We start from the raw sequence: 27,482 nt of genomic DNA, 5'->3' as shown, positions 1-27,482 counted from the left end.
GAAAAGAATAGCAGCAGTATATCGCATTGGTGGAACCATACTCCAGGAGATTGATGAGGCCAGGGATTTGGGAGTGTTGGTGGATAGGGAGTTGAAGTTTAGGGGGCACATTGCAAAAGTAACTAAAACAGCTCACCAAATCACTTGGCTTCTGAAAAATACTTTAACATGCAGAGACGAACAAGTTGTTGTTCCTCTGTATCGAGCTTTGATAAGACCCCATCTGGACTTCTGTGCCCAGCTATGGGCACCAGGGTTTCTTCGTGATGGGGAGGAAGTGGAGAGGGTCCAGAGACGAGTGACCAAGATGATAGCAGGTCTGTGGAATGAACCTTATGAGAATAGGTTGAAGATTTGTGGGTTGCAGAAATTGGACGATAGGCAAAGGAGGGGTGATATGATTGAGACATTCAAATTACTGAAGGGTTTTTATAAGATTGATCCAGAAGATATTTTTTAAAATATGACTGGTGGTGGGAGGACTAGGGGCCATGCATGGAAGTTGGGCAAGAGCGTGATTGACAAGGGTGTTAGAGCTAGGTTCTTTACTTGGAGAGTGGTAAATGAGTGGAATAAGCTTCCAGAGTCTGTTGTGGGTGCTACGACCGTGAATGAGTTCAAGGCAAGGTATGATAGATACTGTGTGAATGTTGAATAGTTGTTCTTGACATGATGTTAGGGCCTCCCTCGATGAGTCTGTCGACTCCTTGGAGTTTCCCGGAACAATAATAATAATAAAATCATCTACTCCTGCTGCCTTTCCACATTTCAGGCTTTTGATGGCATTTTCTACTTCAAGTATGGATATGTATTCCTGACTGCATGCCTGGTCAGTGTTTTTTTACCATTGTGCCGTCATCACTGCTTGTTCTCTTGTTCATTTAGCAATTTTTTGAAGTAATTACTCCAGACTTCAAGGATATCTTTTTCTCCAGTTTTCATGTCACCTTATCATCTCTAATTCCTTTAACAGAACTCTTTCCTCCATTTCTGAGCTTCTTCAACTACCTCCAGAATATCTTGCCACCTTCTAGATATTTATTTTCTATGTTCTTGCCAAAGTCCTACCATGATTTTCATTTAGCTAGTTTATAACAGTTTAGTTTTCTTACATTTGTCTTTGATTCTCTAAGAGCACAAGCTGACTTATTTGCCAGGAACTTTTGATATGCTTTCTTCTTTTCTTTCACTGCCTCTTGAACTTCCTGTGTCCACCATGGAGTTCTAATTTTTCTATCCTTACAAACAACCTCACACGACATGCCTCTCTGCTGAATCAATCAGTGTTTTCACCAGGCCTTGCCACTAAATCTCCAAGGTGTGGTTCCTGTTCTCAAACTCTTTCATTTTTTCTTGAATAATGTTTGTGTATTTTAGTCTACAGTTCACATCCCAGAGCTGCTCAACTTTTATTTACTTTAAAACTTCCTTATATGTTCTTCTTTTCAATATGAAATTCAATTTTATCCTGCTCAGGACTGAATGGTGATCACTTCCAATTTGAAATCCTCTGTATACTCTGGTGTCCTGCACCAGGGAGAAAACATCACTATCAATAATAATATAGTCAATGGTACTTTTCTTATTCCTTGCCTCTTCTCTCCATGTGAATTTGTGCACATTTTTATGTCGGAACAATGTGTTAGTAATAACCAGTCCATGTCCTGAGCAGAAATCCAACAGGTATTTGCCATTATTATTAGCTTTGCTCTTTTCTCCAAATTTTCTCAAAATATTTTTGTATGTCTGACAATCATTTCCTACTCTGCTATTTAGATCCCCAACAAGGACCAACTTTTCCTTTTTCATTGTGTCAGTTGCTTTCTCTAAATGCTTCAAAAAATTCCTCCACTTCTAGCTTAGTTGAACCTTCTGTGGGACCGTAAGCACAAATAAGTCTCATTGTACAGTTCCCCATTCTGATATTTGCCCACATCACTCTACTTGAGACTGCCTGCTATTCAAGAAGATTAGCCTCGTATTTAATGTTGAATACTATGGCTACTCCTTCTTTTCCTTGATTGTCATTGCCTGAATATAACATTTTGTATTTATTGCTCAGAAAGATCTCACCAGTTTTTGCCTTTTTTTGTTTCAGTCAACCCCTATTATGTCGATCTGGTACTTATCCAATTCCTCAGCTAGCTCCATTTCTTTGCCATTCAGGATTCTTATGTTGATAATACCGATCTTGAACTCTGGTGAGGTTTAGGTTTTTTTCATTTATGTAACCAGTGTTACATACATGAAAGTTATCTTTGATGGAGTGGTGCTGGCAATGATCTTCCGATATGTGTGGTTGAAATATACCATCCATATTCTTGAAATTTTTAGGCCATCATCGTTGCTGAGATAAGGCTGATTGATTTAAAATTTCACAGGCTGCTTTAAATTTGCATTCATAGCAAGTTTTGGTACAGTGTAAGGAACAGGTGCATATCCAGTCAGTTCAGAGCAGTGCCCAGTACATGATCTGAAAGGCCCAAATTTTCAGAATTATTAATTTTCCACTTGTATTTTTCCAGATTGGAATCATGCATTTTGTTTCACCTATATATGGCAAGTTACAGGAACATTGGACTCAGTGTACCCAGAGTAGACTAGACTGGACAGAAAGGAAATTTAAAAGTGCCATTAAGGTAGTGTTGGGGTAGTATTCCAGTTTTTCACCCCTCCTGAGAGCCATTCCATACATTAAAAGCATGTGGTGTTACTGTTATCTATATTTTTAGGCGTAGTCTTGTGAAGAAACTCGAAAGACTATTTTAGAATTGGCAGCAGACTTAAGAAAACAGCCCAATCTTAATAAAAATGGTTTTATTAAACTTACCAAAATTAGGAAATCTTTAATTCTGAGTCCTGTCCAATATCTAAAGCTAGCCAACAACACCCATATAGTGCACCCCCATAGGACTTTTGTCTTAATTTATTCTAATCTCATTTCTTCCACTTATTGTTTCTTGTTTGTTTTTGTATGTTATTACAATTTTAACATTGCATTCCAGAAGATGTCTCTGTGACTGAGACAAAATATTGAAGTGATTAAACCTGTTTAACTATTTCTCTCTGTGGTGTAAATTATTCCATTAAAGTGTAACATGACTGTTTAACAAAAGTCTTACAACTGGATGAGTTCCAAAGGAGTGGAAATAGGGTAATAGTATTCTGCTTTGCAAAAGGGATAAGACTAGGGTTGCAAATTATAATGTCCAGTCGTGTCCAAGGTTGTGGTGAAATTATTGGAGAAGGCAGGGATACAGAATTAGGTTGATAATAGCAGTATTTCCTGTGATAGCATTGGTTTGTTAAAAGGAAGTCATGTTATCACAGTCTATCTACTTATGGACAAAGAAGATGCATTCATGATACAATTTAATGGAATAATTACAACACAAAAATAATTAAACAGCAGACTTAATCGCTTCAGTATTTCATTTGTCACAGAAACATTTTCACAATGTTAAAATTGTAATGGAATAACTAACATTATTACTGAAGATGTCTCAGTGACAGACGGAATATTGAAGCGATGCAGCCCACTATTGGGCCTTGTGGTTTTCTTGGTGGGTCGAAAAGAATTTTTTAAAATTATAAATAAAAATATTACCAAATTACCAAAACAAGCCTTAAAGTACAAGCCATTAGGAAAAAGAAAACCAGGACGTCCTCTTAAACGATGACTTCTAAGGCCGGAACAGGCCATGCTAGGCCTAAATCCTTGATACGTATGACGATGATGATGATAAATAAAAATATATTTTTTTATCTTAGTAATTTTTTTTAATTTGTTATAGTTTAGAATACAACATATTAAAAATCCTCTTAAAGTTATTTTACATAATTAAAATCATTACATAATCAGTTACAGTATATATTCTAAAAAATGAACCAAAAAAATCTATCCTAATTTTGCTCAAACTTAATTTTCCACTGAAAAATATTAATAACGACGTGTTAGTCCACCTCTCTGTGCAATCATGGCTCACAAGGCACCTAGGAACAGATTCCACAAGGCGTTGAACATCCTCCATGTAACTCGACCTATGTCCACTGCCGCAACTCCATCAGTTCAAGCTATTCCTTGGGAGGATCAGCAGTTCTCACACCACGTTCTAACATATCCCATACATGTTCAATTGGGTTACAGTCAGGGAATTTGGGGCAAAAGCAATTTGGCAAATTCATTGTCCTCTTCCTCCAACCGCTCAGTAGTTGTACAAACTCAATGACAAGTGCTTTGACTTGTTATGTTGAAAGATGGCACTGTGGTCGGAGTAGACCTCCTGCAGATATGGATGGAGATGACTGACTAGCCCTGTAGCGTTCACCATTCAGTGTTTGTGGAATGATAACCAATGGACCTAGGGTGTGACAGGAAAAAAATCTCCAGACCATAACACCACCTCCACTGGCCTGTTGAACCCCAACTGTGCGACCAAGGATAGGGCTTTATGCTGTTTACATCAAATGAAAACCTGGCTATCAGCATGGTGCAAGCAGAAAATGGGACTCGTCACTCCAGGTGACCTTCTTCCATCTATCGAGGGTCCATTGTCGACATTCCTTGGTTGATGTGAGGCATTGTTTGCGATGCCTGGCCATCATCATGGGTACCCTTGTTGGTATCTGGCTGTGGAACCCCAGGTGAAGCAAGTCACACATCATTGCTGAGATACCAGTTGTGACAACTGACACTCACCTCTAGGATCAACCATGTGTGGCTGACCAATGTTTATTCTTCTTGCGGATGTCTGTTCATAGTTAATCCAGTCCTGATACACCCTTGATACAATAGTATGGGAGCAACCAACAAGTGTGGCTGTTTTAGAATCTGAAAATGGTTTTCTGTTTCAGTAACTGTCCATCATGTCAGAAAATGATTCCATCAAAATTGGATAGTTGAAGGTTATTTAGAGTTATTCAGAAGGTTATTCTGAATAACCTTATTCAGAAGGTTGAAGGTTATTCAGAAGAATTCTTCAAAGCATACTACTCTCAAAAATAATGCAGAAAAATAGTGGTGAAAAACAAACAAAAATAGTGTAAAAAGAAGTAATATCAATTCTTGATCTGATCTAATGAAAGATCACATTCTCAGATTTTTTTAAACTTTTGTTTTCTGAAGTACAAGTAGTAGCTGTATAATGACATTCTCTAGTTTATTAATTTGTATGTCAACCCATTAAATTTTTCTTTAAAGCTTTTTTAAAAAGTTTCATTTTATTTCCTAACCATCTTACTTTTCAAAAAATAATAATAAAAACTTAAGTGAAGACAACATAAAGGCTTCTGGGAATGATGCGGAGGACACTGACGTGTAGAAGTAGTTGTTCTGTTATATAAGGCTTTGATCAGGCCATACATGGACTATTGTGCTCAGATTTGGTCACTGGGATTTCAGAAGGATGAAGAGATGTTGGAAAGGGTCCAAAGGCGACTGACTAAGGTAGTTTCTGACCTCTGGAATGTCGAGTATGAGGAAAGATTGAGAAGATGTAATTTGCAGTCTGGTGGAGAGGAGGAAGAGGGGAGATGATAGAGATCTACAAGTTGGTAAGGGGTTGTTATAGGATCAATGCTGGAGAAGTTTTACAGAGAATAGTGGGAAATCAGAGGAGAACCAGTGGTCATCCCTGGAAACTGTATAAAGAGGGTGCGAGTAGGGGAGTGAGAGGCAGGTTTTTTTTGTGCAGAGCTGTGAATGATTGGAATGCCTTGCCTGAGAGTGTGGTGTCTGCAAGGAGTTTGAGTGTGTTTAAGACACGGTATGATGAGGCGTGTGTGTGATGAAGAGACCTCCCAGATGAGTCATTGACTCCATGAGGTCTTGGGGTAATAATAATAATAACTCAGAGTGGTAAGTTTATATCCATCTTTTAAATTCTATCCCCAAGCTGATAGCATCATGATTAAAATATTATTGGTCCCTTCTAGAACAGTATAATGAACTTTTAGTGCACCCTGTTTCAAATTTTAAAACCAGACCCAAAGTTTAAGTGCATATATTTACTCATCTCTCTCTCCTGAAAATTTAGTTATCACTCTTCTTTCTAATTAGCAATTATGTGGAATTAGAAGACAGGTGATCCTGGCATTTAAAAAAAAAAAAAAAAAAAAAAAAAACCTACATAGTAGAGGAATCCACACCACAGAAATCGTAAAATGTGTCCGAAAGAATCAGTAGCTGAATACATTCCTAGAATCAAGAGAATAATTTGTACAAATAGGACTTAAGAGCTGCATAGAAAGAAAATGCTGGATTCAGCACTGGAAGAAAAGGTGATGACCAGGCCCTGGATTACTATAAAAACGCTAGGAAAGTGACAGCCATGGTGAGAAAGCAAAATTAAACCATAAAAAGGAATGTTAGCCTTACAGACATAGAAATAAGAGAGAATTTCATTGCTATGTGCCATGTAAAAGGAAAAATGACCAGGGTAATAAATGAAGAAGGTAGGAGAATGCGAGATGCTTTAGAAATAGCTGTCATTAAGTGATAATTTGACTAGACCTTTACTAACTTTACTTCACACCCCAAGCAGACCCAGGAGCTATTTGGATGTTGCAATGGATGGGTTGGCTGTATTAAAGCTATTGCAAGAGCTTCATTCAGGCACAGCAGTGAGATTTGATGGGATATCAGCAAGCATGCTGAATGAGTGTGCAGAAGAATTAGTAGTGTCTTTTAATTATTCAACTGGAGTCTACATGAACACAGTTCTTAAAGTGGGGAAAGAGAGTACGATAATTCCAGTATACAAAAGGTAAAGCTAGGAGAGAAGCAACCCATTATAGTTAGGTGCTGGAAACTTACCTCCTACCCAAATGACAGTTGCTCCTTCTGGTCCCTTTCCGAGGCCCATTGGGTGCAACTTCTGCCCACCCAGGTTTCCACCACTCGTGCATCCCGATGGTATTTAGTCATCCTACCAAAAGACAAGTCCAACTTACTGGCATCACTCTTCTCTTTCAATTCCTGTATTGATGACCTGGAGAAAGTTCCCCCTACTTCACAAAGAACAGCTCCCTTCATGCCTCCCATGGTCTTCTAACAAAAAGAAATCTGAAGAATCCTTAATAACCTGAACAAAAACAAGGCATCTAGTCCTGATGGTATCCCACCTATTGTATTAAAAAACTGTGTTCCCCAGAACTAACATCTATCCTGTATCACCTCTTCAATCCATCTTTTTCAACTGGCATCTACCCTACAACATGGAAACAGGTCCACATCCAGCCCATCCCAAAGAAAGGTGATTGGTCAACCAACGAACTACCATACAATTGCTCTCACTTCTGTTCTCTCAAAAATTATGGAGAAGGTTATCAACAACCAACTCTTGACCCACCTACAGATATATCAACTAATCAGTGACTAGCAGTATGGATTCTGCCACTTGTGATCTACAGCTGATCTTCTTGCATCCACCACTCACATATGGACACAGGCCATGGAAAAATTTGGAGAAACTCATACAGTTGCCTTCAACATTTCTGTGGTGTGTAAGAAGTGTACACACCCAAACTCTCTCTCTCTCATCTCTTATGGATTATGAGATATGATTGAATTTAAGTGGTAGCAGACAAAAGATAGTGGATGTAGTTATGGAAGTAAGTGGAGTTGAGGGTACAGCTGAGTGCTTGAACAATAATGGTAAGACAGCAGGCAAAAGTGGCACTGAGTGATGTTCATTGGTAAGACAGTATGTGTAGATGGCAGCGAGTTAGTGGTGGTAAGACAGCGGACATGCAAGGTAGTGAAAATGCAATTTTCACTACCAAAATGAAAAATACCAAAATACTTTCAAAATGCAAAAGGCACTAAAAAACTAATTGAAGATATGAAAGTGGAGAGAGGAGAACATGAGTTGGTAAAGATGAGACAAGAGATTAAACGTATGAAGAATGAACTTGAGAAGAATTCTGGATTTGCATGGAAATGTGAAGAAGAATGGGATGAAAGATTTGAAAGAAATATTGGATGATTAGAGTGGCAATGTATAGAAATTCAAAAAGGTGTGGTGAATGAAAAGACACACAAGCTCTGTTGTCCAGGAGATACAAGCAGGGTGGCTGAAGGAGGAGTACATAAGCAAAAGAGTTAGTTGGTACAAATGATTTGACTGGAGAGATGTCATAAGGCGGCTAAGGAGAGTGAAAGATAACTGTGTGGTAGGTAACAGTCAATGTGTTGCCAAGGTATGATAATGATGAGATGGCGAACGAAGATTACGAATGGTTTGCTAGCAGAAGTGTATGAGGAGAAAGGAGTTCATTTTGGGAATGTGTGGGATGAGTTTTGAGGGATGGATAGAGCTGTATAAAAGAAATGAGCTAGATTTGAATGGATTTAGTGCGAGTCAGTTGGAGAAACTGTTGCTGCAAGAGAGAATGACTGAAGTAAATGTAAGACCACCTGAGGAAGCATTGTGGAACAGCAGCAGAGTAAGGTAGGATAGTTTGTGAATGGAGAGGTGAGTGGAACAAGTGAAGAGAATGAGAGAGAGAAGGAAACAGGGAAATGGGGGAGGTTAAGGTGGCACTGCGTGAAAAGTATACACAATTTCAGGTGTAGATGTGCGAGTACACAAGAAAGGATTAAGATAGCCAAGGATGTGGGGCTGACATTTAGGTCTGGAGAGGGGTATAATATCAGTGATGATAGACAGCACTGGACAGGGAGGAGTCATATCTGAGAAGTGGGGTTAGTGGGACTTGTTAGAGAAAGAAAAATGAGCTGGTGTGTATGTTTACAAATGCTAGAAGTATTTGAAACAAAGGGAAGGAAATTGTAGGATTGATAGAGTTCATTTGCTCAAAAATTGTTGGTATAAGTGAGACATGGTTGAACGATGATGACATTCTGACAGGAATAGAAATTGAGGGATATGTAGTCTTTTGTGAGGACAAACAAAGCAAAAAGGGAGGAGTGTTATTGCTGATGGCAGAGGAGCTAGGCCCATCTAGGTTGGAGATGCAAGAAGCAAAATAGACAGTGCTTTTGAAGCAGTATGGTGTGAAAGTGGAGACGGACAGGATGAAATGTTTACTAGGGTGTTGCTATAGACATTGTAATTTTAAAGGTAGTGAGAAGAAAATGTTTAGACAAATTGGTCTGGCTAATAAGAAAAGGGTAATCATTATAGACAATTCAATTATGATAATATAGACTGGAATGAAGACAGCATCAGGAACCAAAGAGAATGAATTTGAGTTTTTACAGGATAACTACTTTAAGCAGTATGTAACAGCGGCCACACATGGATCGAGTGTCTTGGATTTGATTATCTCATCAGAAGATACTGTAGTAAATGAAGTGTCACATCTTCCTCCTCACAAAAGTCCTGATACAGCACTGGCCATTTTACACCTAGCTTATTTAATCTCCTGACCTTTGGAATACACCCACTCATTGCCTCTGCCAGATAATTCCTCAATAGAAACCAAGCTGCATTGATTTCCTTCCCATACAATTCCTCATTCCATGATATCACTGCAAGCAGCCTCCTGAACTATAGGGCAGGTGATTATGGCAAGCTCAGGAGGCTGCTTGCAGTGATATCATAGAATGAGGAATTGCATGGGAAGGAAATCATTGCAGCTTGGTTTCCATTCAGGAATTATCTGGCAGAGGCAATGACTAAGTGTATTCCAAAGGTCAGGAGATTAAATAAGGTAGGTTAAATGGATATAACTGAAGAGGTGAAGTGTGCAATCTAGAAGAAAAAGGCATTATGGAGGCAACACAAGATAAGTGAGGAAAATCAGTTACATGAGGAGTACAAAGAGCAAGCAAAGAAGGCGATTCACTTAGTCAGGGTAGCAAAAGTGAGGTATCAGCAGCAGTTAGCAAATGATGCTAAGAGAAATCCTAGGGAAATTTTTCGATATGTAGCCAGTAGAAGGAAGAATGATTATGGGAGGATGTTGGTCAGTGATAATGGAAAATGATAAACACTGAGGAGGTATAGTAGAGGTGATTAATGAGCAGTTTTTCATCCTTGTTATTGTAACATAATGCAGAACTTGAGAGCAGTGAGAATGGGAGCGGAATCAATGATGGTGAGTGAGAAGGAGGTATATGAGGAATTGAGTACACTTGAAGTCAACAAGGCCATGTCTTGAATGAATGTTCCAGGGAATTAACAACAGCTAATTATACATTGGATTTTATCCTTTATCCAAGTGTTAGCAAATATAGTTTGCGCCTGAAGTACTTTCAGGACTTGGGCAACTCGTGGTAAAGGTGGCATATGTTCTCATCACTTGCCTTAGTATCTCCCATAATGCAAAGCACATCTCCCCCAGACATGTATAATGCTATGCATTAAGGGAAAGGCCACTACTCAGACTGGTTTCAACCTTTATCAAGGTCTCATCAGTGGGAGCCAGTCCCAGAGGTGATGATACTAAGGTGGAAGTAATGGAGAAGTCAGTGTCATTTACCTATACGAGTTGCCCTTTGGCAACTCGTATAGGTAAATATGACCTCCATTATTTCCACCTTAGTATCACCACCTCTGTGTCTGGCTCCCACTGATGAGATCTCAAAGGTCGAAACCAGTCTGGGTAGTGGCCCTTCCCTTAATGCATAGCATTATACACGTCTGCAAGGAGATGTGCTTTGCATTATGGGAGACTAAGGCAAGTGATGACAACTTACACCACCTTTACCACGAGCTGCCCCAGTCCTGAAAGTACTTCAGGCGCAAACTTTTGTTTGCTATCACTTGGATAAAGGATAAAACCCAATATATAATTAGTAGGCATAGCCAAGTGAAAAAACTTCCATAGTTAAGAACAGCTTTAACTTCCACATGGAAAGGCTTATGTGTTTGCAGTATGTTAATTTATTTTCACAGTATTGATGACAACACACAATAATAAAAAATAACTGATATTTATTAACTTCTTTGCTGATATTATATCCAGCATCTTCGGAGCACAAAAACAGTTTGTAACTGTACACAAAACAACAACAATTTGGTATACCAGTGGGACTAGTTTAAAAAAAAAAAATTTTTTAAACGGGCAACACAAGGAACTAAGGTCCTAATTAGGCACCATCTATGTTAGAAAAAGAGAGAAAACAAGTATTAATTAGATCTTAAAATGACTGTCTCCTAGATTTTTGGTAACTTTATGCAGTCATACTTATTGAGATTTGGAATATGTTTTAAGCTTCTGCTGATTCCAAAAACAATCCTTCTCACTTATGACTTCTGTGTACAGTAGCACTGTTTGCCTCCAACTGATCCTGTGTGAAGGGTATCCAAGGCATCGTTTGCTAGACCTGACTTGCCATAGCGATAGTGTCGGATGTTTTTTTTTATGTTAACTAAGGGGGGAGATGTCAACAGTTCTTCCTGTCTGTCCATTGTAAACCTGATCACAAGAAGGGGCACTTCATGAACTCCTGGATGTGATAAAGAATAGAGTCTGTACTTAGGTGAACGGATGAGAGTTGCCAATTTGACAAAGTTTAAATATGGAGCATAGCTGATATTTATTAAGCACCCTAGATATCTTTTCAGATGCATCTTGAATGTATTGGATGGTAAGAGTTTTGCTGTAGTTTTGTGTGGTAAAAAATGGAAGGGATTTCTGAGGGGCATTTAGTATTTTTTCTATCTTATGGCAATTATTGCTATTTGCTAAGACGATGTGATGTGAATGAGTTCAGCAGTAAGAGTAGAGTCATTGGAACAAATAGCTCTAGATCTGTGAGTTAGTGTTTTCAGGATACCATACTGTTCAGCCAGATGATGGTGTGACTGTTTGTACAAATATCTCCCTGTACGTGCGAGTTTTTTTTATAAACCGAAAAGATAAAGAACCATCTGGAAGCCATGTAATTAGCTTCCTGTTCCATTATGAAGTGTATTTTAGGGTGTTGGCATTTAAATGCACTAAAAATGTATCCAATGTGTCTGAACCATGGGGCCAAATAGCAAACACATCATCAACATAGCATAGTCAAACCACTAGTTTAAGAGTGACTATATTTATAGCTAGCTTTTCCAAGTGCTCTATGTAGAACTTGGTTAAAGGGGGGGGGGAATTGCTGTTACATCTAGTTTTTTGTATATCTTTCCTTTATGTAAAATAACTTGCATGTACTGTAAATTTAGATAGTTCAAATATATCTAGAGGAAAATCTGCCTTTTGTAAATCAAGGCATGGCAGTTAAACAGGTTATCCTTCTTAAAGAGGTGCTGAGACACCAATACAATACCAAACTGTCAGAATAAAAAACAAGTTTTACTCAGCCAAAGCCCAGTGTATTTACAAACGGGCGAGTTTGTAACTGGAAGCGTATACTTATGAATACACGTCTGAAATTGTCTCCTTTTGTCTATCTTTCAGTATAATTAATAATAATAAAAAACTTTGTATGTTATGTATTCTGATACTTCTTTTCCTCTGAGTGAAGTGACATCATTTACAGCAGGTACTGTTCTGCTAGATGGAATGAAATATTTTCCTATTTTATTTTTTTTACTTTATTTTACATTAAAGATACCAAGAAATTATATACTTTATTATTATCATCCAGGCCTCCATGGAGTCAAAAGCTCATTGTGGGAGGTCGTTTTTAGGAAACAAAGTTTATCATACCACTCCCTGAACTCATTCGCCGTTCCTGTCTAACCACTCTCTCAGGCAATGCATTCCACAGTTCAACCACCCTCCATGCAAAGAAACCACTCCTCACCCTCTTGCTCACAGCTTCCTTTCGTAACTTCCAGGGATGGCCCTTTGTCATCACTCCTTCCTGCTGTTCAACCAAGCAAAAGAACTTCCCAATGTCTACCTCCTAACTGCCTCTCAACAGTTTAAAAGTCTCGATCATATAATCTCTTCTTCTATCTACCAAACTCTGCAATCCACATTCCCTCAGTCGATCCTCATATGACATTGTACAGTCCTGAAACCATCTTTGTTATCCGCCTCTGTACTCTTTCCACAGTTAATTTATCCCCTTCAAATCCTGGGGAGGGACCAAATCTAAGAACAATAGTCTAAGTGTGATAACGCTTTTATCTCTGCAGGTCAGTGTCCCCAGTATTGCAGCAATCCTCTGGGTTACCTTCACCACCTTTGCAATATGCTCTCTGAATTTCAGTTTTCTATCAATCATCACCCCCAGATCTCATCTCCCTACTTCCTCCAGTATAGCTCCTCCAATTGAGTATGCATCCTCCTATCGATGGACCCCAAACTTCAAGACTTGACATTTTGCTGCATTAAACCGATACCACCATTCATTTGCCCATTTGTCTAGTTTATTCAAATCCTCTTGCAGGGCTGCCACATCACTATCACTGATAAACCTTCCCAGCTTCACATCATCTGCAAGCAACTGAATATCCCCTTGCAATCCACTGACAATGTCACTGATATAAAGGTTGAACAAGATAGGTCCTAGTACTGAGCCCTGTGGAACACCACTTGTAACCTTCTGCCTCCTTGATATTTCCCCACCATACACAACTCTCTGATAGCTATCAGACAGCCAATCCTGAATCCAGTTGACTAACCCGACATCTAAACCAATGTGCTGCAACTTAAATATCAGCTTATCGTGTGGCACCCTGTCAAACACCTTCGCAAAATCCAAAAATATGGCAGCATATGCTTTTCCCTCATCAACTGCTCGTCACTTTATTATAAAAGGCAATCATATTATTAAAGCAAGAGTGCCCCTTAACAAATCCATGTTGATTCTCACAAATAAAATTACCTTCATCTGCCCAATGCTGTATATAGTCCCTCACTAATTTCTCTAAGACCTATACTACTGATGACACACAAACTGGCCTATAATTAGACACTTTCAGTCTACTACCACCCTTGTGCAGCGGCACTATCTTACCTTCCCTCCATTCCTTGGTACCTTTCCTGCAGCCAGACTTTTATTGAAGAGAAAGGTCAACGGAGCTGTCAGTTCTTTAGCACGTTCTCTCAAAACCCATGATTAGAGATAATGTTGAAAGTTTTTCCACTTTGTCAATAAAGGTCAAAATGAGTCCAGATAGTAGCCCTTCCCATAATGCATAGCATAAAAACATGTCTGTAAGGAGCCCTTCCCATAATGCAAAGCACATAAGGATATGTGCTTTGCATTATGGGATACTAAGGCAATTGATATGAAGTCATTAGGCTCTATATACGAGTTGCCCTGTCATGAAGCTCCTTCATGCACAAACTTTGCTTACACTTAGATAAAGAATAAAACCAAGTGAATATAATTTCTCGACATTTTTAATTTATAATATAACCAAGTGAAAAAGCTTTCAACATCCATGTGAAGTTGTGCATATTTTTATGTTGGAACATGGTGTTAGTAATAACTAATCTATGTCCTGAACAGAAATCCAGCAGGCATTTACCATTATTAGCCTCCAAAATTTCCCAAAACATTACTATATGTATGGTAATCATTTCCTATTCTGCTGTTTAGATCTCCAACAAGAACCTACTTTTCCTTTTTTTTTTTCATTGAGCCAGCAGGCATCTTTAATGCCTCAAAAAGTTTGTCCATTTTTTCATTGGTAGAACCTTCTGTGGGACCATAAGCACAAATAAGTCTCATTGTCCGGTTTTCTATTCGGATATTTGCCCACATCACTCTACTTGATACTTCCTGCCATTCAAGAAGATTATCCTCATATTTAGTGTTGAATACTATGGCTACTCCCTCTTTTCCCTGATTGTTATTACCCGAATATAACATTTTGTATTTTTCGCTTAGCATGATCTCATCTGTTTTTGTCTTCCTTGTTTCAGTCACACGTATTATGTCAGTTTGGTACTGAACCAATTCTTCTGCTAGTTCCATTTCTTTTCCACTGATGCTTCTTACATTGATAGTTAACAATATTGAACTCTGTTGATGTTGAGTTGGTACGTGTTCTGGGATTTGTTCCAGTAGTTGATTTTTCACTGTTTGCCCTGGTTCTCTGATGAAAACAACAAGGAAACCTTGTTTAACCCCCGTGACACCCCAGCGGGCAAGGAAATTCATTATCAGTCTTCTCAAACAACTCATGTGTAGACAACCAAGGCAAATCTCTTACTATTCCACAAAACCAAACAAATGACTAGAATAACTAGGTTTTCTTTCTCTTCCAAGAAGTTATTTTACTTCTAAATATCCACAGTTTTGCATATATATCTCAATTTCATAAGTCAGAGGATAATGTTCTCACATGCGATGTCCTAAAAGTACCTAAAAACTTGATTTTCTTAATGATTCACTCCATATTACAGAGATAATTTCGCTGTTTGCCCTGGTTCTCTGATGAAAATAACAAGGAGGCCTCGTTTAACCCCGTGACGCCCCAGCTGGCAGGAAATTCATTATCAGTCTACTCATACAACTCATGTTTAGACAACCAAGGCAAATCTCTTACTATTCCACAAAACCAACCAAATGACTCCTGTGATCACATGTGAGGGCAGCAAAAAATGCTCAGTAGCCTTATATTAACAAGTCATATGGCCCAGATGGTATCTAGTTGCTCTCAAAACATTCATTCTGTTTCACCTCTACAAGATGTCATGCTCATCTGGCAACTATCCAATAACATGGATGCAATCCAGCTTGTTCCTAATAAACTGAGATAAGTCAGCCATCAAACAATCATCCAGTTATCCTCACTTCAATACTCTCAAAAGTGATAATCAACAACCAGCTTTTTCACTACCTAGAGACCAACAGTTAATTATTGATTGTCAACTTTTGGACAAACTGGAGAAAATGAATCCAGTTTGTCTGCTTCATCAACAATTTCTGTCAAATTCATCTCAAGTTCTTTTGTAGTCTCGTATATATATATATATATATATATATATATATATATTAGGGTTACCAAGTAATTTTATAAACTTGGTTATTTTACTCCTAATCCCAAGTAAGCAAACAGTTAAGTCTGCGCCTGAACATAGTTCAAGTCTAAAGATGGTTCAACACCTGGGCAACTCATTGAAAAGGTGGGTAAAGCTCTGATCACTATTCTTAGTATTTTCCATAATGTAAAGCACATCTCACTAAGAGATGTGCTTTAGAATAATACAAAGAGATATACTAAGAATAGTCATCAGAGCTTTACCCACCTTTACAATGAGTTGCCCAGGTGTTGAACCACCTTTAGACTTGAACTACGTTCAGGCACAAACTTAACTGTTTGCTTACTTGGGATTAGGAGTAAAATAACCAAGTTTATAAAATTACTTGGTAACCCTAATATACATTATTCCCAAGGTAAAAAAAACTTATTTACATATATATATATAGGTTCTGATGCAACTTCATTTCTGTCAAAGATTTTGTTTCATCTGATATTACCAATGCAAAGATATGCTGCTCCTCCTTGTATAGCAGTTTTTCATACAAAGTTGGGCACAATTTGGGGAACAAATATTTTCATGCTGCCCACAATGTTTGTATTATCTATAACATTTCTGATGTTAATTTCCATAATTCACTTAATGTTTAAGAGTTTGCAACGACATGCTGATCCAGTGGCTGAATCAACGAGCATATTCAGGACAAAAAAATTTCATTTTCATAATGAATAACTCAAGCTCCAAGCTATGAGCTGATGTAATTATCAACAAATAGAACTTTCTTCATCAAGTTCTGACTTTGAAGATATTATTGCTCTACTTCTAAAATAATTCACAACTAATCTTGAAAATTTTCACAGATTCGTTTTGAAGTCTTCCAAGGCATTTGATCTCAACATTAATGTTATAAAATCTTTCAATATTTTAGGTCCTTGCAGCTTTTGTTCATCTTTCATCATGCTTTTTTGAGCAACAACAAAAGAGACCAATTCTGTTGACCTTGATATGGTGAATAACCTTGGACAAATTTGGAAGAACTGGGTTATTCACCCAGTTCTTCCAAAATTTTCCCATTAATTTGTTAGCGGTAGATTTCTGTTGTTGCCACCACCTCATGCTCATATCTCAATGATAGCTTGATCAAAGTTCTATTCCTAAAATGCTTAAACCATCCATAATGCTTAAATGCTTAAATCATCTCTAATTCCTTTAACAGAACTCTTTCCTCCATTTCTGAGCTTCTTCAACTACCTCCAGAATATCTTGCCACCTTCTAGATATTTATTTTCTATGTTCTTGCCAAAGTCCTACCATGATTTTCATTTAGCTAGTTTATAACAGTTTAGTTTTCTTACATTTGTCTTTGATTCTCTAAGAGCACAAGCTGACTTATTTGCCAGGAACTTTTGATATGCTTTCTTCTTTTCTTTCACTGCCTCTTGAACTTCCTGTGTCCACCATGGAGTTCTAATTTTTCTATCCTTACAAACAACCTCACACGACATGCCTCTCTGCTGAATCAATCAGTGTTTTCACCAGGCCTTGCCACTAAATCTCCAAGGTGTGGTTCCTGTTCTCAAACTCTTTCATTTTTTCTTGAATAATGTTTGTGTATTTTAGTCTACAGTTCACATCCCAGAGCTGCTCAACTTTTATTTACTTTAAAACTTCCTTATATGTTCTTCTTTTCAATATGAAATTCAATTTTATCCTGCTCAGGACTGAATGGTGATCACTTCCAATTTGAAATCCTCTGTATACTCTGGTGTCCTGCACCAGGGAGAAAACATCACTATCAATAATAATATAGTCAATGGTACTTTTCTTATTCCTTGCCTCTTCTCTCCATGTGAATTTGTGCACATTTTTATGTCGGAACAATGTGTTAGTAATAACCAGTCCATGTCCTGAGCAGAAATCCAACAGGTATTTGCCATTATTATTAGCTTTGCTCTTTTCTCCAAATTTTCTCAAAATATTTTTGTATGTCTGACAATCATTTCCTACTCTGCTATTTAGATCCCCAACAAGGACCAACTTTTCCTTTTTCATTGTGTCAGTTGCTTTCTCTAAATGCTTCAAAAAATTCCTCCACTTCTAGCTTAGTTGAACCTTCTGTGGGACCGTAAGCACAAATTATGCATATGCTTTTCCCTCATCAACTGCTCGTCACAAATTATAAAAGGCAATCATATTATTAAAGCAAGAGTGCCCCTTAACAAATCCATGTTGATTCTCACAAATAAAATTACCTTCATCTGCCCAATGCTGTATATAGTCCCTCACTAATTTCTCTAAGACCTATACTACTGATGACACACAAACTGGCCTATAATTAGACACTTTCAGTCTACTACCACCCTTGTGCAGCGGCACTATCTTACCTTCCCTCCATTCCTTGGTACCTTTCCTGCAGCCAGACTTTTATTGAAGAGAAAGGTCAACGGAGCTGTCAGTTCTTTAGCACGTTCTCTCAAAACCCATGATTAGAGATAATGTTGAAAGTTTTTCCACTTTGTCAATAAAGGTCAAAATGAGTCCAGATAGTAGCCCTTCCCATAATGCATAGCATAAAAACATGTCTGTAAGGAGCCCTTCCCATAATGCAAAGCACATAAGGATATGTGCTTTGCATTATGGGATACTAAGGCAATTGATATGAAGTCATTAGGCTCTATATACGAGTTGCCCTGTCATGAAGCTCCTTCATGCACAAACTTTGCTTACACTTAGATAAAGAATAAAACCAAGTGAATATAATTTCTCGACATTTTTAATTTATAATATAACCAAGTGAAAAAGCTTTCAACATCCATGTGAAGTTGTGCATATTTTTATGTTGGAACATGGTGTTAGTAATAACTAATCTATGTCCTGAACAGAAATCCAGCAGGCATTTACCATTATTAGCCTCCAAAATTTCCCAAAACATTACTATATGTATGGTAATCATTTCCTATTCTGCTGTTTAGATCTCCAACAAGAACCTACTTTTCCTTTTTTTTTTTCATTGAGCCAGCAGGCATCTTTAATGCCTCAAAAAGTTTGTCCATTTTTTCATTGGTAGAACCTTCTGTGGGACCATAAGCACAAATAAGTCTCATTGTCCGGTTTTCTATTCGGATATTTGCCCACATCACTCTACTTGATACTTCCTGCCATTCAAGAAGATTATCCTCATATTTAGTGTTGAATACTATGGCTACTCCCTCTTTTCCCTGATTGTTATTACCCGAATATAACATTTTGTATTTTTCGCTTAGCATGATCTCATCTGTTTTTGTCTTCCTTGTTTCAGTCACACGTATTATGTCAGTTTGGTACTGAACCAATTCTTCTGCTAGTTCCATTTCTTTTCCACTGATGCTTCTTACATTGATAGTTAACAATATTGAACTCTGTTGATGTTGAGTTGGTACGTGTTCTGGGATTTGTTCCAGTAGTTGATTTTTCACTGTTTGCCCTGGTTCTCTGATGAAAACAACAAGGAAACCTTGTTTAACCCCCGTGACACCCCAGCGGGCAAGGAAATTCATTATCAGTCTTCTCAAACAACTCATGTGTAGACAACCAAGGCAAATCTCTTACTATTCCACAAAACCAAACAAATGACTAGAATAACTAGGTTTTCTTTCTCTTCCAAGAAGTTATTTTACTTCTAAATATCCACAGTTTTGCATATATATCTCAATTTCATAAGTCAGAGGATAATGTTCTCACATGCGATGTCCTAAAAGTACCTAAAAACTTGATTTTCTTAATGATTCACTCCATATTACAGAGATAATTTCGCTGTTTGCCCTGGTTCTCTGATGAAAATAACAAGGAGGCCTCGTTTAACCCCGTGACGCCCCAGCTGGCAGGAAATTCATTATCAGTCTACTCATACAACTCATGTTTAGACAACCAAGGCAAATCTCTTACTATTCCACAAAACCAACCAAATGACTCCTGTGATCACATGTGAGGGCAGCAAAAAATGCTCAGTAGCCTTATATTAACAAGTCATATGGCCCAGATGGTATCTAGTTGCTCTCAAAACATTCATTCTGTTTCACCTCTACAAGATGTCATGCTCATCTGGCAACTATCCAATAACATGGATGCAATCCAGCTTGTTCCTAATAAACTGAGATAAGTCAGCCATCAAACAATCATCCAGTTATCCTCACTTCAATACTCTCAAAAGTGATAATCAACAACCAGCTTTTTCACTACCTAGAGACCAACAGTTAATTATTGATTGTCAACTTTTGGACAAACTGGAGAAAATGAATCCAGTTTGTCTGCTTCATCAACAATTTCTGTCAAATTCATCTCAAGTTCTTTTGTAGTCTCGTATATATATATATATATATATATATATATATATATTAGGGTTACCAAGTAATTTTATAAACTTGGTTATTTTACTCCTAATCCCAAGTAAGCAAACAGTTAAGTCTGCGCCTGAACATAGTTCAAGTCTAAAGATGGTTCAACACCTGGGCAACTCATTGAAAAGGTGGGTAAAGCTCTGATCACTATTCTTAGTATTTTCCATAATGTAAAGCACATCTCACTAAGAGATGTGCTTTAGAATAATACAAAGAGATATACTAAGAATAGTCATCAGAGCTTTACCCACCTTTACAATGAGTTGCCCAGGTGTTGAACCACCTTTAGACTTGAACTACGTTCAGGCACAAACTTAACTGTTTGCTTACTTGGGATTAGGAGTAAAATAACCAAGTTTATAAAATTACTTGGTAACCCTAATATACATTATTCCCAAGGTAAAAAAAACTTATTTACATATATATATATAGGTTCTGATGCAACTTCATTTCTGTCAAAGATTTTGTTTCATCTGATATTACCAATGCAAAGATATGCTGCTCCTCCTTGTATAGCAGTTTTTCATACAAAGTTGGGCACAATTTGGGGAACAAATATTTTCATGCTGCCCACAATGTTTGTATTATCTATAACATTTCTGATGTTAATTTCCATAATTCACTTAATGTTTAAGAGTTTGCAACGACATGCTGATCCAGTGGCTGAATCAACGAGCATATTCAGGACAAAAAAATTTCATTTTCATAATGAATAACTCAAGCTCCAAGCTATGAGCTGATGTAATTATCAACAAATAGAACTTTCTTCATCAAGTTCTGACTTTGAAGATATTATTGCTCTACTTCTAAAATAATTCACAACTAATCTTGAAAATTTTCACAGATTCGTTTTGAAGTCTTCCAAGGCATTTGATCTCAACATTAATGTTATAAAATCTTTCAATATTTTAGGTCCTTGCAGCTTTTGTTCATCTTTCATCATGCTTTTTTGAGCAACAACAAAAGAGACCAATTCTGTTGACCTTGATATGGTGAATAACCTTGGACAAATTTGGAAGAACTGGGTTATTCACCCAGTTCTTCCAAAATTTTCCCATTAATTTGTTAGCGGTAGATTTCTGTTGTTGCCACCACCTCATGCTCATATCTCAATGATAGCTTGATCAAAGTTCTATTCCTAAAATGCTTAAACCATCCATAACTTGCTTTCAATTTAAATATACTTGAAGATCCAAAATGGTGGTTCACACCCTCTCACAAGTCATTCTGCTGAGACATCTTATTCTATATCAGCAAACCACTTCAGCAGTTTCATTCAAGAAGTCCTTATTAATGATTACATACAACAGTTCAAGACACACACACACACCGATTCGTACTCTTGAGTATAACCTGCAACCTCTTAACTAAGAGCTACAGCTCTTAACAGCATGTTTTTTTTTTTAACTGCATTTCTTTTTCACTGTGGTGCTATTGGCACATATATCACATGAGGCCAGATGAAAAACTCAAGATTTGTTCTTTCTCACTAACTAGAATAAAAATGTAGTAAAAGAACAAAAATTGGATCAAAACTTGCTTGGTGTTGAAAAAAAAAACACCGAGTGCACATTCTGTTTAATATCTAATTCATGGAAAACATACAGTGGGTTCAGTGCTTTACTCCAAGTATAAATTTGTTGCTAATAGGAATTATCAAATTAATTATTTGAATTGAAACAACGGCAAACCTTGAAAAGCAAATTTGTGTGCAACCTGCATGCAATTTTTATTATTTTTTTAATTTTCTGTAAAGAATGTATAGTGTACAGGGAGTATTATTGTTTGTGGATGCTCACTGTATAATGAAAAACAGCATGCACATGCTGCTTGCATCAGGTTATTTTATTTCTATATCAGTGCCATATTAGAATAAGCTTTTGTGCTGAAAGTAGTCACTGTTTCTAAACCATAACTGGCTATCAGATTAAATGCAACCTTTCATTTCAATCTTAATATAATGTTTGAGTTAACTTGGCAGGAATCTTCTGGATGATTAAACTATGCTAATAATTAAAATTATTTTTGAATTTTAAAATTTTATTTAAAAATAAATTCTTATATTATTTTCAAATTATAATGGAGATAATTCGGTTGCACTTTCTGTTATTCATAATATGGCTAATATTTTCACAATATGGAAAACAACATCCAAATTTCTCAAAATTAATGGAAAATAATTGAAAGCATGTACCTCATTCTGGAAAGGCATATGCTACATCCATGGAGCACATCATAATTTATATTGATTATTCAGGTTTGCAGTTTATAAACTTCCTGAAATGAAAAGAATAACTAGGTTTTCTTTCTCTTCCAAGGAGTTATTTTACTTCTAAATATCCACAATGCTGCGTAAATAACTCAATTTCATAAGTCACAGGATAATGTTCTCACATGTGATGTCTTAAAAGTACCTAAAAACTTAATTTTTTTACTGATTCATTCCATATTATAGATATTTGATAATTTCTGTATACATTTCCCACAGAAATTTTCATAGTATTTTGATTCAAAATCAGCATTACTGGTTGAAAGCAAGAAGACTGAACACTACAGACCACTTCTGTCTAACTCAAACTTCAGAGCATATTAAGAAATCACTGACCAGACACATTAAGATACTGGTGGCTATGTGGTGTTCCCAAAAACCTTGGAGATGTCACGATAATTAAGTTCTTTGGATAAGTGGTATGAGTAGATATTAACGACTCTGAAGTCCAGTTGTAAACAAGATGTGATATATATATAGTAGTCATATGACTGATGTCACAGGAAATGTTACTGATTATTTTGTGATTTGGAAAAATGAGTAAATATATTTTAAAGGTTTTAATATGGAATATACTGTAATGCTGCACTTTAAAGATGATATACTAGAGCTATTTTGATTCAGAATAGGTGACATTCTTTTATTACTCACACTGAGCATTTGTTGACAAAAAGTTTTCCCTTGCTAAAACAGTTCCTTGTTAGTGGTTCTCTTAGCATATGTTAGTTCAAGGATTAATTTATATTCAGTTACTTTGTTAGAATATCAGGATTTATTTCGATGCTCTGCTTGTAAAGGTTAAGCTGTTACTATAGAATTTCTATTGCACACCTTCATGGAAACTTTCACTGACTTTTAAAGGTTACATACACAACTGAATGTGGTATACGTTAAAGATACCAAGCAATTTTATAAACTTCATTTTAATCCTTTTTCCCAAGTAAGCAAACAGACAGGTAAGTCAAGTTTGCATCTGAAGTATTTTCAGGTCTGAGGCACCTCGTGGTAAAGGTGGAGTAAGCTCTGATCACTTTTCCTTAGTATCTCCCTTCATACATCTCCTAACGAACATATATGATGCTATGCATTAAGGAAAGGGCCTCTACCCAGGCCGGTTTTGACCTTTACTGAGGTCTCATCAGTAGGAGCCAGACCCTGAGATGCCAAGGTTGAAGTAATGCAGAACTTATACATTTTTTCCTATGCAAGTTGCCACAAGGTGCTTTGACCTTATTAAATAAAAATCTCAGGATGAGAGAAAGATGTAGAAAATTTCTTACCTTGGGTATACTATATGTTAAAGATACCAAGCAATTTTATAAACTTGGTTTTAATCCTTTTTCCCAAGTAAGCAAACAGACAGGTAAGTCAAGTTTGCACCTTAAGTAAGATTCAGGTCTAAGGCAACTTGTGGTAAAGGTGGAATAAGCTCTGATCACTTTTTTTACTTCAACCTTGGCATCTCAGGGTCTGGCTCCCACTGATAAGATCTCGACAAAGATCAAAATCGGTCCAAGTAGTGGCCCTTTCCTTAATGCATAGCATCATATGCTATGCAGGAGATGTGCTTTGCATTATGGGAGATACTAAGGAAAAGTGATCAGAGCTTACCACGAGTTGCCTCAGACCTGAAAATACTTCAGGCGCAAACTTGACTTTCCTGTCTGTTTGCTTACTTGGGAAAAAGGATTAAAACCAAGTTTATAAAATTGCTTGGTATCTTTAACATATAGTATACCCAAGGTAAAAAAACTTTCTGCATATGGTATGAATACTAATTCAGAATAATTTTCTTGCTTCAACTCAAAGATTGAATAAAAAAAAGTTTGGGATATGGTAAGAGAATCCTCAATGTTGTGAAAGACTGCTGGCTATGCTTTTTCTGGAATGATATTATAACATGCAGTCTGGAGCCAGACTTTGTTTATGCTAGTTCCTAAATACAGACAGGTTGTGGTGCTGGTCTTTGTTCCTTAAAATTTGATGCCACATCATGCCCTATTCTCATGGCTATATGATACAGGTGTTTTGTGTAGTTTTTGGTTGTATCCATTTGTAATACTGTTTCAATTGTCAGTTTGATGTGACATATAAAACATCTGCTATTCCTCGATTGAAGTTATAATTTTCACTGGCATTTTTTTTTTTATTACAATTGATGCTTTCTTCTTATTTTTTCTAGTGATGTTTTCAAAGATCATCACTTCCTGTAACATGAATTGCATAATGCATGTCGTGTGTTTGTTTTCAACCTGTTGGAGAAAAGTAGTTGATGTCTACTTGGGTAGCAGCCCATCACAATCCACTCTTTCAAAAAAATTCCACTCATTAGATATCCATTTGCTGTTCACAGAACTTGAATAAAAAAAATTCACCTGAAAACTGATGTTACTGATGATGGCAGAGAAGTTTGGGCCCCATCTGGGGTGGAGATGCAAGGAGCAAAATAGAGACAGTGCTTTTGAAGCAGTATGGTGTGAAAGTGGAGATGGACAGGATGAAATGTCTACTAGGGTGTTGCTATAGACACTGTAATTTTAAAAACAGTGAGAAGGAAATGTTTAGACAAATTGGTCTGGCTAATAAGAAAAGGCTGATCATTATGGGCGATTCGATTATGATAATCTAGATAATTGTCAGTTTGATGTGACAAAACTTCTGCGATATTTATTAATATTCCTCAATTGAAGTTATAATTTTCACTGGCATTTTTTATTACAATTGAAGTTTTGTTCTTATTTTTTTCTAGTGAAGTTTTCAAAGATCATCACTTCCTGTAACATGAATTGCATAATGCATGGCATGTTTTTCGTTTTCGACCTGTTGGAGAAAAGTAGTTATGTCTACTTGGGTAGCAGCCCACCACCATCCACTCTTTCAAAAAAAATTCCCCTCATTAGGTATCCATTTGTTGTTCACAGAACTTGAATAAAAAATAAATAAATAAATAAATAAAAATAAAAAATTCCCCTGAAAAACATGCATAAAGAGCAAAATTTAGAACTTAAAGGGTAAGCCTTCTTTCACTTTAACTTAAATATTTCTTTAACTCTATATAATGCTAATATTTTAAACACAAACTAATGCTAATATTTTAAACACAAACTTTTGTGTTTAAAATATTAGCATTCTATATAGAGCTAAAAGAAAAATGCTGAGTAAATATCTGCTCTCCAACAAACAGGCATTAGTATAAACCTCACCAAATACATGGTTGTTTGTTAATGTTCACTGGCAGGAGATGAATTTCATTGTCTGTGAAACCACTATTCCACTTATTGGAGACCTGAAGTGGCTTGAAAAAAAGTATCATATTTGGTCTCTAAAGTAGGGTTTCTAGATTTCTGCTTAGTATTTTATGGAGTTATAACTCCAATACATAAAATAAATGAATATAAATAAACTATCCCACCCACAGTACTAATATAATACATGTTTCCAATACTAATAAAACTGTCAGAAGCAATAACAACCAAGGTTACTTTTGAAGCAATAAAAAGTAAGAAACACAAAAAATGTGAATCACACGAAATAATTGTTAAGCGGCAGGATCTCTGAATCCCAAACACCGGCACATTAGCGTGTTTTACCTTCCGACATTAAAATTTTTGGGGACATTTACCAATTACCCAATTTTTGTACACAGGTTTAAAAATTCATTACAGAGAATGTGATACGATGGTTAGAATGAGGCAGCGATTTTTTAAAAATCTGATATGACAAAATGAACAGTTTCCTATAGTAATGGCTGATGGAATGGACTCAAGTTCCATAATTTTAAGCCAATGGTTATGAACATCCATGTAATTTACGTGGCTTCATACCGGAGAAATTCCCTTATCATTCACTGTCAAATAAATTAAGACCTTTCCATCTGGTTTTTTGTCCGAAATCCTATATCCGTACATGTGATTTACATTCAATCGAGTTCCTAAGATTTACGCAGTTTCCTTTTAAAATCAATACCACTTGAGAGAGCTACCAAAATAAAATATTTTAGGCGGTCGAATTGAACCGCCTAAATTACTTACAGGCATAACTTTATTCAAATTTCTAAAAAGAATGGAGAGGAAAATGTCACGTTTGAATTTTAAACGAACACACCTAATTTTATTTCTAAAATAATGGTTCGCTGAGAAATATCGTATACACTAAATGTGTATACTTAAAAGCGTAAAGCAATTTCAAAAAGCTCAGGTATCGTACAGATACCGAACCTCATACTTAATACATTAAAACTTTCATTACGTTACATAACTACTATTTAAACGAAACAACGTAAAACAATAAAGGAGGCGAAGAAAAAAAAACCACACGAGTTTGTTTATCCTGTTAATCACTTCCTTTTCAGATGAACAATCTTATTGGGCATGTTAAAGTCTTTACGAAACATACTCAGCTCACTTGGGTTATCCTTCGTTCACAGTAGGAACTCATTCCTCTAAGTACTGAGTTATTAATTACTTTTTTTTTTTTTTTTTAATCAGAAAAGAAGACATTTTCTTCCGATAATTCTCAGAAAATGTACGTACCAATCTAGTCTCATAGCCATCTCATGGCGCTTCAGTTTTAGTCCGTTCACAGGTGCCAACTGAATTCACAAAACAAACTCATTAAAGAGTCACGAAATGTTTTTCATCTACTAGAACTCTTTTATTCAAAGCATAATTAAACAAGCAGGCCGAATAAAACTAACACATGTTTTTAAAATTGTTATTATACTAAAGCAAACTTTTCCTTCTCGAGCATAAAAATGTACATATTATAGCGACCTCTATTGTCTCCTAACCTAGTAACCTTGATATAAGCATCATAAAATCAGAAATAAGAGTAGTATATGAACAAATAAACAAATTCGCTAACACCGGTTCCTTCTTTCCTTAGTAAGAGAAACTCGGATTGCTCTAAATTTTTTGAGAATTGATCTATGGCGGAGTTCATTTTTATTTACATGTTTAGGAGAGGAGGTGACGAGAATACAACGA

At 36.6% G+C, this 27,482-nt stretch overlaps 1 protein-coding gene across 3 annotated transcripts in view; it reads right to left on the bottom strand.

Annotated features, from left to right (window-relative positions):
* The window catches only part of LOC150096993 (palmitoyltransferase ZDHHC3), a 150,982-nt gene extending 123,737 nt beyond the window's left edge, over window positions 1–27,245 (bottom strand). For 2 of the 3 annotated variants that reach the window (XM_090408216.1, XM_090408217.1), the window contains exon 1: window positions 27,030–27,245. In XM_090408216.1, the coding sequence (XP_090264342.1) occupies window positions 27,030–27,049 (20 nt within the window). In that variant the 5' untranslated portion in view covers window positions 27,050–27,245. Of the gene's footprint in view, window positions 1–22,422; window positions 22,506–27,029 lie in introns of all 3 variants that reach the window. The other variant, XM_090408219.1, reaches the window with a different exon arrangement.
* Window positions 27,246–27,482: the final 237 nt, after the last annotated feature.

This window comes from Typopeltis vanoorti, chromosome 18, assembly GCF_054136105.1.
Source record: "Typopeltis vanoorti isolate ZY-2024b chromosome 18, IOZ_Tvanoo_1.0, whole genome shotgun sequence".
Lineage (NCBI taxonomy): Eukaryota > Metazoa > Arthropoda > Arachnida > Uropygi > Thelyphonidae > Typopeltis > Typopeltis vanoorti.
The sequence above is the reverse complement of the archived record's forward strand: the minus strand, read 5'-3'. Positions and strand labels throughout refer to the sequence as shown.